Below are 13,039 nucleotides of genomic sequence, written 5' to 3'. Positions count from 1 at the left end.
ACAGCACTTTGCAAAGAGTTTGTCACCTAGAAGGCAGCTCAGGATTTTGTCACATGAGAGAATGAGACAGGTCAGGAATAACTAATTTAAGCTACAGATTCCAAAACAAAGAATTGAAAGCTGTTACCCAGGACTTCTCCTTCACTGAAAATAGCAGGTAAGCCAATGTTTTAATTAGAATTCTTGCACTGAGCAAAGGGGTTGGACACTGTGGATTACACAGGCTTCCAAGTCTAAGTGGTACCCCAGTGCATGAAACTCCTTTTCTTGAGTCTCTAGTTATGCCTTCCCTTCTAAGACAGGAAATAGATTTGAGAACACGTCTATAAATCGAGGCTCTTCAAATAACTGCGAAAAAACCAGTTTACATTAACAATCGTCACCATACAGTCATGCAACATTTACATGCAAGTTGGATGTTATGATACATTATCACATATAGCCTTCCTAAAGATCTAAACATACAATGTAGGCTGAGTTGTTGACACCCGGAGGCCTTTTATACGTGCCATCACTGTCCGTTGTGATTAGTCTGTCCTTGTCTGCATCCATTGGGCTTCCATTCATCTGATGCCTCCGACGCTGCTTTGGGGATCGTTTTGCCCGGGAACTAAAGAATAAATAGTTTCTTTAAATGCCTTAAGATTTGCCAGCATTGCCTAAATTGTGTTCTTAATACCATGAAACATTACCTCAAAGAGTTTGTAGCATGTGAAACATCTTTTATCTAAGCCTCTTCAAATTTTAAGGCAATCTATCTAAGAATGGCTAGGCTTAGAGTTTTTATTCCTACTGCTACTTCCCATTTTATAGGCTATTTTTATTGCTTTTGTTTTTGCAACTGCAGCAAAAGTTTTGGCAGATGAGTGGACATGAATAATATAATGGAATAAACATAAAATAAATAACCAGCTTAATTGTGATATGCTATCACTTATCCAAATTGTCCAGGGAAATTTGAATAAATAAACCAGAACACTCATTTAGTTTTCCATTTGATGGGCCTAGTTTAGATATTATTGTAAAATGAACCAAGTTTTTAAAGACTAGAATGAAGGCAAAACTGATGGTGGTACCTTGGCAGGTGTTTACATGTTCTTTACTTATTTTATATGGGCCACTGATTTGAGAAAACATTAATAGATTATTCATTTTAATCAGTTTATCCTGTCTCCTCTCCAAACTAGTATAGAATAAGAATAAATAAAGAGCAAGCATATTTAAGATATGATGTACCTTTTCAAAACTAACTTATTAAAATGCAGAAACAGAAAACAAAGCCAGGGAAATAAATTACAATACATGGCCCTATCAAACAGAATAGCATTGATCTGTTTCCAAAACCCAAGAAGGTTCAGTAATCAACGTTACACCTTTAAAAGGGCCTTGTTGATAATAAATGCCAGCTATTTTTCACCAGAAAGAAAGGCACCTGAAATAGATCTCCCATTTGTACATCTTAATACTAACCAGGAAGAAGCCATGATAAAGAAAACTGAAAACCCTGGCAGATTTGGGAGGCAAATTTCAAGAAAAGGAACACACAGCCTTTATTGTCCAGTATATTCTGTTGGCTTAATTTCTTTTCTCCTTGTACCTTCCCAAGTGAGAAATTTATAGATGAAACATGACACAAAATATTTTAACATTCTTAATATTTTAGGAATCTGACATAAAATAGTTTAACATACTTTCTGAATATTTTCAGGAATATCCACATTTTCTAAATTGATAGGAATGAATTTCACTCTCTCCAACTTACCTCTTCCTGGGTTCTATGAAAACAGTTGGCATGTTGCCACTCGGGTCCAAGATTTTATCTATCTGCATCTGTGCCTTGCGGTACATCTGCTGCTGTTCTTTGGTATCGATGATAACCACGTCATCCACAATTGGGAATTCATAATGTCCTTTACGCTTGGCACGTAGCCGGATCTTGTTACGGTGATGCTCAATCTCAGATTTATGCCTCAGAGCTGTTTGTATCTTTCAAGAAAATAAAAATAGGGAGATGCATGAAACCTCTTTTGGTGCTTTTCCTCTGACATGATCAAAATGGATTAGACAGGAGAAGGAAAAGATGAAAAGAAAATATTGAATGCTTGCCAGAATATAACTTCAGGTAGGGGAAAAAAATCATGCCCTGTATGATTCATTCAGCAAGGACAATCAGAAGAAGAGAGAGCACAGCATATTAATACAAGAGCATGACAAACAGCATGCAAATTGCATCTCCAAAACCTGTCGTAAAGGCATAGCAGCGGAGAGAATCCAGGCTATGGTAAAAGCTTATGTAAAAAAGACTGCTTGTATAAAGCTAAGAATTATCAGTCTGATAAGAACGGTGCCTGTGTTTATGTGGGAGAATCTCTGTTTTGGACATCTCTTCTGATTACAGGTAATTTTCCTGCATTGCTGCCTGAAGAGCAACTACAGCAAAACCTCACTGAGACAAGACAAAAGCGAAGTAGTTAATCGTATAGAGAAACAACATTTATTTTTGTTGTTTCTTACTTTCATCTGCATTACTAAAATATTGATCTTGTTTCACAGAATCTGCTATTACAGGAATTGAAATCAACTTTCTCTCCCTCATTTAACAATTGTCTAATGCATTTGAATTAGGCGGCCATTTGAAGAAGACATAATGGATACCGTCAAATATCTAAGTATAATCACTCAGTGAGAGTTAGAGTAGATTGTAGATTTAACAAGTAAGTATGACTATGTGATTTTTTTTTTCAGTGTAGCAAAAACATATAGATTTGGGAACTCGGACATATGTAAAAGATCCCCAGAGCACAATATCCTAGAAAAACGAAGGCAATCTTATACAAGAAACTACAGCAACAAACTTTCTGCACATGGGAAATCTAAAAAGAAAAAAACCCTATTTTTCAGCTTCATTCACAAGGCTAGGATTCATGCCTGATTATCCTTTCACAGAAGCTACTGATGTTGAGAACAGGAGACATTGTCCAAGTTATTTTTACATGTCTATGGAAATTCCTTGAAGATGTTTCGCTTCTCATCCAAGAAGCTTCTTCAGCTCTGATGGAATGGTGGAGAATGGAAGGATTTATATTCCTTGTGATTCTCCACAATTCAGTCAGAACTGAAGAAGCTTCTTGGATGAGAAGCAACATGTCTTCAAGGAAAAACTAAGAAAGTCCAGTTGCCTGTTTAAAAAGCATCTTTGGGACTAGTTATTTTTACCTTTACATTTTGGTTCCCACCCCATTTCTTGAAGAAGCCACAGTCATACCTCAAAGTGAGGCTAACTTTACTTTAGGGAGCAAAATTTTAAAAAGCCACAGGAGACCCCCAAATAGCTAGGCTTGACACAGAGTTGCCTAGGAGCACAGTCCTAAATATATATAATGACCTTCCCCCAAAGAATCCTGAGACTTATAGTTTGGAAAAAGTGGCAGAGGACTCAATGAAGGTCACTCTCTTCCTGCCAAGGCAGAGTAGATAGAAGAACAGAGCCCTCTCAGTTAGGGCTCTCATTTATGAAATGCATTTCTGATGCCTATCTAAATTTTTGTTAGTTCTAAACAAAATATCTCCTTCTTCCAGGTATTTCTATAATTTTGTGTTGGCTTCATTTTAAACAGACTCTTCTCGTCAGATGGATGCTATGAAAGGAGAGGCTATGAAAGTGGAGAGTACCTCCTTATTAATTTTGTTGGTTTCAGCAACTCGGTCAGAAAGGGGTTGGTTTTGTGCTGCAGGCATGGCGATAGGCTGCATAGCAATCAGTTGGATCTTGCTAGGGACTCTTCTACTGATTTCAGAGGATCGTGACATTCGGTCCACATGCTCAAAGATAGAGGCGGAAGATGGCTGCTCCGTTCCATTAGTGATCTGCGGAGGGCCTGGGTTACAAATAAAAATATAAAAAGAGAAAAATGTATTGGTTTAATAAACATAGTCAAATCCCAGGGCACGTGACATTTACAAAACACTCTGGACCAAAAAGCAAATCATGATTTGAATAGTACCACTGAAATTAGAAAAACAAATAATGTAATATTAGACAACCTATGCCACGTTAGGTCATTGTTTTGTAGTTTCCTTACCCAAACAGAAAAACAGAATGGTCATGTTTGACCAAAAAAACAGTGATTTCTGACCTCCTGCCAGCTTCCACAATTGACTTTTCTTGGTAGGGAGCATCAGAAATCTTCCTTCCTTCTTTCTTTCCTTCCTTCCTGCCTCCCTCCCTTCCATTCCAGCTGGCTTCCCCGTTTACTTTGCTTGTGGGAAGTTTGCAGGGAGAAAGCAGGAAGTTTTAAATCCAAGGCTAGCAAGCAGGTAAGTGTCTGCTGCTGGGTAAGGGAGGGAGTCAGGGCCTATGTGAGGGTGTGGGTCATGAACAGAATGTGAGGGAACATGAGAGAGTGTGGGAGGCAGAGGCGGTATTCAGCAGATTCTGACCAGTTCTGGAGAACCAGTAGCAGAAATTTTGAGTAGTTCGGAATGCCACCTCTGACTGGTCCCATCCCCATCTATTCTCTGCCTCCCGAGTCCCAGCTGATCGGCTGGGTCTTCTTTTGTTGCCCTGCACAGGAGAATGGAGCTGGAAAGCAGGTTAGTGGGGTGGGGAGAGAATGGGGATTTTGGAGTATCCTTTCCCTGGAGTGGGGTGGGAATGGAGATTTTACAGTCCTTCCCGTCATGCCCACCAAGCCACGTCCACCAAGCCATGCCCACAGAACTGGTAGTAAAACAATTTGAATCCCACCACTGGTGGGAGGCTGCCCAAGTAGGCAGTGAAGGTTAGGGAAGGGTTCCCAGAGATGCTATACCACTGAGGTGCAGGGATGCCAGAAGGACCAGTTTTAACCACCATTTGTTCAGCATTGTTGTTGTAACTTGAAACAATCACTGTCTGAATGGCTGTAAGTCAAGGACTATCTGTATGTCCCAGCCTACATGCTACAATTAAGGTGAAGGAATTTGTAACCCACAATCAGTGGTGGTATTAAAATATTATTACTACCAGTTCTGTGGGTGTGGCTTGGTGGGCATGGCTTGTTGGGCATGGCTTGTTGGGCATGGCAGGGGAAGGATACTGTAAAATCCCTATTTCCACCCCACTCCAGGGGAAGGGTACTGTGAAATCCCTATTCATCCCCACCCCATTAACCTGCTTTCCAACTCCATTCTCCTGTGCAGGGCAACAAAAGAAGACCCAATCGATCAGCTGGGACTCGGGAGGTAGAGAATAGATGGGGGCGGGGCCAACCAGAGGTGGTATTTACCAGTTCTCTGAACTACTCAAAATTTCCACTATTGGTTCTCCAGAACCTGTCAGAACTGGCTGAATACCACTTCTGATTACAATGCAAACTGACACCATAGGCTGTTCTTTCAATAATCTGGAAACTTGGAAGGACCCAAATCCCTTGGATAGAGGGGACTCGGTGGAAACAGGTTATTACTTACAATAAAAGTAAACTACTCACAAAAATCTGTCAGTTTTCTGAGATTAGTGGCAAATAAAAATAAAATTACTTCTACCCTAATAACCATGGTACTATTTATTTTTTGCGGGGTTCTTTATGCTCTCTGAGCTTGCTTGTTTTCTTGCAGACGTTTCATTACCATAAATAGGTAATGTCGTCAGTGCTACTAAAGAGTGCTGTTTGCTATCAGTTTATATATTATTGTAAATGAGATGTGCAATTACTATTGCAATGCATTGAACAATGTTTCGCTCATCTCTCTCTCTCTTTCTCCCTCTCCCTGCAATGTTCTCTTATATTATGTAACAAAATAACTACCAGAGGTAGCAGCTAATTTACAACATAAATATCAAGTTCATGTATCTGTACAAGTTTGATTAACTGTATTCAAAATGCCTCCCCAAGCCAACGTTTTATTGCTTTCCTAGAATTATAAGATTTTGCCAGTAAAAGACACATGACTTTTCTAGTAATGCTTGGCCATGCTGAGAAGATGTCAAAAGAAGATTAAAAAGTATAAAAGAGCAAGCCGACTATCTCAGCAAAATGTGACACTGTGCTTTACTATGGAAAGGAACATTCTATACATGGCCTCTAACTTTCACTTTTTGAAATGGTCACAAAGCCAGAAACATAACTTTTGCTTTTAACAAACCGCAGAAGCATGACGGCTTAGGTTACATTTGATTAAAATAAACCTACTTGTTATTACTTTATGAAGCTGAATTATTAAAAAAAAACCACAGAATTTAAACTAGCCGCAGTTTAGGATTCAATGAATATAGAACCAAATGTTTCCAATTTTCACTTTGCAGTTAAATCACCAAGGGGAAGAAAAATAAAACCTTTAAGTTATGGTTTAGCTTTATATCTGAAAGAACATTTTATATAGAAGTCTTAAATGACTGGCTGAAATGAAGCAATAAAGATTATTGTCAAGAGATGAATACGATTTTAACAGTAACAAGAACATCTGGTAATGTCCAGAGGCTTAGGATTAAGGTTTTGTTTTCCATGATAATGGAAAGCTAGATCCTCTACAAACCTCTCCTTTACATATAAAAACCTCTATTCAGACAACTATTATTCATAAATCTGTAGCCTCACAGAAATCACCTGAAGCTCTTCTAAGAATAGATAAAATGCAGAATAGATAAAATGCAGGGGGAGAAAACTTACGCACAGCTGCCTGTTCGAGGTCAAACCGCATGAGTGCACATATAAAACCACAGCAAATACTTTTCTCTAGGAATATATTTTAAAATGTCCAGGACACAGATGGGCACATTTTAATTTTTTGGAAGGGGTTTAAGCAAACAGATCTGGATCAGAGCCTAAAGTCCAGATCTTTCATATGCCTAGCTACTTAACTCAGGTGGGGCCTTGGTTAAGTGGGGCCACCTGTTCCCACTTTCTGACATTCCCCTTATCTTCTTTCAGGCATGTTTTCTTTGATAATCTCTTTTTCTCACTCTCTTCCCCTTTTGGGAAGCTGCCTCGGTTGTTGGTCTCAGGCCTACAGATAGCTTAATCCTGCTAAATTGTGCAAGAGTAGCAATCTGAATGGCGGAAACGCAGCACACAAGAAATGCCCTCTCCAGCTACCTTGCCTTTCTAAATTTGTCCATTAGCAAAGCATCATGCATTAATATGCTGGAAAGAGAAGTATATGGGTCAAGCATAGATGTTACATGCACAATATCTGAAATTGAACTTCAGTTAAGTAGCTAAACATATGAAAGATCTGAACATAATCACAGAAAATTGCTAAGGATAGACAATTTGCTGATGAGCCAATAGACATATTTATTTAGAGTAAAGTGGTTTCATCTGAATGAAAATCTATTACATTTACTTCTATAAAGATCTCATTCTATGTTTTAATTAGCTAGGTCCAGTTTCATATTCCTTTTTGAAACTTACCCATTTTGTTTAATCCTGATAGCATCCAGAGAAAATAAAACAAAGGATATCATTATAATTCACCAAATCATGATAGGAAAGTCATATGTTACTGAGAAGGATTCTAAGACAGCAGTTAACAACAAAGAAATTATTTGTACAGTTTGGCCAAGGACATACCATAACCCTTCTGAAATAATTTGGGTGTAGAGGCAGTCTTCAACTTCCATCCACAATTGGGATCAGAATTTCCATTATTAAATAAGCTAGTTTTTAAGTGAGTTATGCCCAGTTTTATGACCTTTTTGCCAGGGCTAATTGAATTACTGTAGTTGTTAAGTTAATCATGTGGCCATCAAGCAAATTCAGCTTCCTGTACCAACTTGCTTGTTGAAAGCCACCTGGGAAAGTTGCAAATGGTAATCATATGTCAATGCAGTCATAGTAAGTACCTGCTGATTGTCAAATTTGATCACGCAACCACAGGGATGCTGAAAAAGTTGTAACTGCAAATCCTACTTCTAAGTCATTTTTTTCAGTGCTGTAATTTCGAATGGTCATTAAATGAATGGTTGTAAATGAATAGTTTAACATTTTTTGTAAGTTAATGACTACCTAAATGCCTTATGTTCTAATATGGTTTTGAAGATCTACTCCATAAAGTTCTGGACAGAATATTATACCCTTTTATAGTTACCATTACAATATTCTCATTTATTTGCATAAATAAATGCAGGATTTCTTAGTAGTCATTCGTTAACAAAATTAGCCAAGAAATTAAAAGGATTCAAATTTACCAGAAAACTAGTATCCTTGGTCTATTTGCTCACGTGGAATTATGGTTAAAATGAACTTGCATAGCATAGCCAGAACAGAATTTTTTTGGGACAAAGTCAAATATATAAGCATCCATTGAACACTCTGAGCATTTAAAATTAATGCAAAAAAACAAAATAAAACAACAACCACCACCACCCAAGGACCTATCTATGTATTTTGCAAATGATGGTCAGGAGAAATATCAATCTGTTTCAGTATTTGTAGCACATATTTATGATTTATGAAGAGGTATTTATATAAATTATTGTTACATAAAACCATGTAACTTACCAGTCTTGCTAACTCTATGAGATTTCACGTCATTAGCAGCTGTTTGAAGTCTTGCATTCTCATCTCCTGTATCTTTGCCACTCGAGTGCTCACTCACTGTGGAATCAGCATCAGAAGGGGAAACTCTGTATATACCAAAACATCATCATCATCATCATCATCATTATTACTATTATTATTAATGTTGTTGGTGTTGTTGATGTTGTTGTTGTTGTTGTTAAATGGTATATTTCATGGTTATACTGTCTTTCTTTTTTTATGTGTGTATGTTCCATCATAACTCTGGAACGCCTTGAGCAATTTCAACCAAACTTGGTACACAGATGACTTACCCTCTGGAAACCCTCTGTGGGGGTTACCTCAGGGTGTGTGCATGCCTTAAAATGGCTTCTACTGTACAGCACAATGGACTTGCCATTGTAACGGCTTCACAGTATTCCACAAGGGGGCTCCCTCTCAGCCCTCCAAGGAAACGTCAGGCAATTGGCCAAGTGCAATCAAATGCTACAAAAATGAAACACCAGCATACACAAGAAACTCTCAAGGAGAGGAATAGAAGACTTGCAACACTGCACAAGAGACAGTACAACAGTGTGAGTACTGACTAGAGGATTTTCCTGTCTAATACAAGTTTGGGATAAATAAATACCCAGGCAAAGCCAGGTTATCAGCTAGTATAATAAACAATAGAGTATCATATATAAGGTTACTAAAGAGTGTGAATTTTAATCAATGCTTCATTTCACCCACGGTAATGCATTATTACATGCTTTCAAATAAAGTCCATGAAAGAGAGGGAGAGGGAGAGATTTGGGGCTTTGAATCACTCCTGTAGGTTTTCTGGACAAATCTCTGCAGTATTGTTGGAGAATTTGGGGGATCGATTGTTATTGGTTTTCCAAGGGCTGATAGAATGACTGGCCCAAGATTATCCTGTTGATGTCATGCTTAAAACAGGGTTAGAATTCCAGGTCTCCCAGTTTCTAGTCTTATCCACGACACTAAACTACCTCTGTCTGAGTTAATTAAAGAGATATGTAGAACTAACATATTTCTTTCTCCTTTAAATAAATTTTCTTCTACCTTCCACTGCATCCATTAACATGTATGATTCACTATATGGTTGGCAGTAGATTCCAGACCAGGGGTGTCAAATTTCATTGAGGGCCGCGTCAGGTTGTGTTTGATCTAAGGGGTGGGCAGGGTGGGCATGGCCAGCTTGACGTCACTTGTGTCAGGGGCGCTATTGGTGGCCCGGGCGCTCTGCCAGTGAAAACGGGCTCCTGAGCTCTTTTTCCGGCTGCGACAATCTCCTGCAACCCTCTGCCAGGGAAAACGGAGCTCGGAAGGGCTGCTGGCAAAGGAATCCCGGGCCGGTCCTGCACTGTTTCCAGGGTAGCCCTGCAGGCCAGATCTAAGCACCCTGCGGGTCTTGAGTTTGACACCCCTGTTTCAGTTAAACCAAGTACTGCACAAATCAGTTGAAAGGGAGATTCTGCAAAGCACAACGGTATGAATGAAGCAGTCCTCTTTAAAGAATTAAAGTACCTGTATCCTTTAGAAGTCTTAGAAGTCTAGAAGACACAGCTGCTTTGGAAGCTTCCTTGGCCATGTTCACACATGCATGGACATGTGCTTTACTGGGCCTCCCAAAGAACAAGTTTTAATGCTTTTTACAAAACCATTAAGGGCTTTGTCAATACACTTTCAAATGACCCTTTCAAATCCTCTGAATAGCTTTGAAAAAAGTATTGCTCCATGTATGAAGATGAGAGAGATTCATGGCATACATAGCTAATTATCAATTACAGATGTAACAAGTAGAATATATCCATTCAAATGATATCTTCAGAAACCCAGACATGCCCCATCCAGTAAGGGCTTTGAGTTTTGACAAACATTTTAATGCAGGTTGTAATATAATACGACTTTCACTGTTTGAATTTACTGTACATTTCTGTTCTTACCTTTTTAAAATGGATGTAATATTTGTTCTACTCTTTTTTTTAAACTAGTGTCAATAACTGCATTTTGGGGTAAAGATTGCTTTCAATTTTTTAAGCTTCCATTTGGGGATATGTGTATAAAACAATTTACATAATGGATCCTCCAATTTCAGTGAAGTTCAAACACCAAATGCAAGGTTTCAAACTCAAAGAACCAAATGCTAAAAGGATCTCCATATACAACGCAGAGAAGTCAGGATAACTAGTCAATAAGTAGTGGAATGAAGAGTGTATGCTTCCCTTTAATTACATAAGAAGGTCTATAGCGACCATGGCTATTTTGGATAATTATGAAATCTTTCTACATATTAGGAGAGAATCACATCAGAGAAGGCTGTTGAACCACCTGGAAACTTCAGAAAATTTATATAATTATATCATATCAGAACTTGATGCCACAATGTCATGTCGTTGGTGCACTCAACATGTGTAGCCTGAAAAAAAATCCACAAAATTTGGAACCCAGCAGATGAGCCTAGGAAACAAATCCTTGTGGCCTTATATATAAAAAAACATTCCTGAGCAAAAACTATTCAAACTGAGAAAAAGCTTCAAAGAATAAAACAAATCCTTCACAGTTAATTAACTTTAACATGCGCTGAGCAATTTCTCATCCTCTGAACTGACCTCCCTCTATGTCGGACATTCTTGGAAGGCTTTGAAGATAACTTGGTCTTGGGGCTTGGCAGGTCACCATTTTCAGAAGGTGTGGCATCTTTAATTGGTCCTGGCAGAGGAGTTGGTTCATGTATGATCAGGATGTCATCTTTGTTATGCTGGCCTAAATGCTGCTTTGCAAAATCAAAGCCTTTGACACTAGGAGCTTGTAGCTAAAGAAGAAAGAAAGAAAGAAAGAAAGAAAGAAAGAAAGAAAGAAAGAAAGAAAGAAAGAAAGAAAGAAAGAAAGAAAGAAAGAAAGAAAGAAAGAAAGAAAGAAAGAAAGAAAGAAAGAAAGAAAGATTATTAAGACAAAAAAAATGAGCACTCCCGAGCTTGCACTGTAAGTATGTAAGTTAAAATTTGGCCAATGAATTGAAAGGCCTGCAGAGTAATAGAACAATAAGTAAAATAAATAGAAATGTGTGCACTCCTGGGAAAGTGAGCAAATGATCCTACAAAGGAGAGTCTGAGGCAGCTCAGTGATATGCTCAGTTTGAATTTAGGTCACAGAAAATTAAATGTTCACTATGACTGCTGCTCAATCGACAGCTTTTTGAGGATATATAATTGTCCAGGAATATCCCTGGAAGCAAAATCATTATAAATTGAGCTATCCACCTGGTATGATCAAAGCTTTCCCCAGCTTGAGGCTTCCAGAGTTATATCCTGGAAACTGTAGTTTACAGCTTCTGGAGAGCATCAATTTTAGGAAAGGTACATCCAAAGACATCTCATGGGGGTGGGGGGGGAGACTGAAATGGATGATCTTTACAGGTCAAATTGTACTGAAAAATGAAACAGACTCAGTTTTAGTGAGATTCCCACTAAATGTGAATATTGTGCTCTTGAATGTAGATCCTCTTATAGGAAATGGTCAGGCTGAGCCCAGGGGAGGGATCTGGCTCATCATCAGTCTTGAGTCCCTTTGCACCCACAAGAGATCTAACTCTAACCTTCCTTGAATTCCTCTGATTCTCATCTACCGCTAATTTGCTTTGACTGTTAATAGTTCAGATTCTTGTAGAGAATGTTAGCATGCAATATGGAGTCATTTGAACTTCATTGTTTCCTGATGTATTGTGTCTAACACCTCTGCTTTGGTTATTTCTTGCTTCTGTAGCCCTTCAATTGTTCATACCATTTTTCCTATACTAACAAAATCCACTTTTGTTCTAAGAGGAGTTTCCCAAAAGTTTCCCAAAATATAGTAATGTAAATAAACACATAGAATGCTCAGTATAAATGTTCTATTCATTATTATTTTTTTAAAGAAAGAAACACAAAATGGCTCTTATTGAGTAAAGTATACCACCATCCTCATGTTGTCACATAATATCTCCCAACTTGACATCGCAATTTCCAGAATGCTTTTTGTGCGTACTAGGTAAGTTACAACATATCCGGAAGGTGTCACCTTGAAGCAGATTATTAAAACTGGTCAAGTTGCAGAGAATTCTACTGACAAGTTTAAACCAGCAGATGGAGATAAAAAGCTTTGAAGGGAAAGGTATTTTCAACTTACAGGTATATTACAAAACATTATGTTTTTAGGATAACAGCATAGGCAATAATACAATCCTTGAAATATCTACATCTCTTGACAGTGGTGGTGTTTCTGACTTTCCAATTAGGCAGCCTACTATATTTGAAAGTCTCTAAAAAGTCTATAAAAATAGCTAGTGTGCTACAGTTAAAATGCTGAACTTGAACCAGGGGGTCCCAGTTAAGAAATCCCTTTAGCAATAGCACATAGACTTATATACCACTTCACAGTGCTTCACAGCCCTCTCTGACCAGTTTACAGAGTCAGCATTTTGCCCCCAACCATCTGGGTCCTCAATTTACCTCAGAAGAATGGAAGGTTGAGTCAACCTTGAGCCTGGTGAGATT

General features: G+C 38.3%; 1 protein-coding gene across 3 annotated transcripts in view; it reads right to left on the bottom strand.

Annotated features, from left to right (window-relative positions):
• The window catches only part of KIAA1549 (KIAA1549 ortholog), a 121,247-nt gene that overhangs the window by 12,660 nt on the left and 95,548 nt on the right, over nucleotides 1-13,039 (bottom strand). For all 3 annotated transcript variants that reach the window (XM_087934910.1, XM_087934912.1, XM_087934911.1), the window contains exons 11-15: nucleotides 11,117-11,319; nucleotides 8,484-8,608; nucleotides 3,673-3,878; nucleotides 1,763-1,986; nucleotides 466-610 (exon numbers count right to left, since the gene is read on the bottom strand). In XM_087934910.1, coding sequence (XP_087791036.1) covers nucleotides 466-610; nucleotides 1,763-1,986; nucleotides 3,673-3,878; nucleotides 8,484-8,608; nucleotides 11,117-11,319 — 903 coding nt within the window. The remainder of the gene's footprint in view (nucleotides 1-465; nucleotides 611-1,762; nucleotides 1,987-3,672; nucleotides 3,879-8,483; nucleotides 8,609-11,116; nucleotides 11,320-13,039) is intronic.

Source organism: Pseudonaja textilis, chromosome 5, assembly GCF_049901715.1.
Source record: "Pseudonaja textilis isolate UNSWEBS1 chromosome 5, rPseTex1.2, whole genome shotgun sequence".
NCBI lineage: Eukaryota > Metazoa > Chordata > Lepidosauria > Squamata > Elapidae > Pseudonaja > Pseudonaja textilis.
Note: the sequence above shows the minus strand (reverse complement) of the source record. Positions and strands in the feature narration are given on the sequence as shown.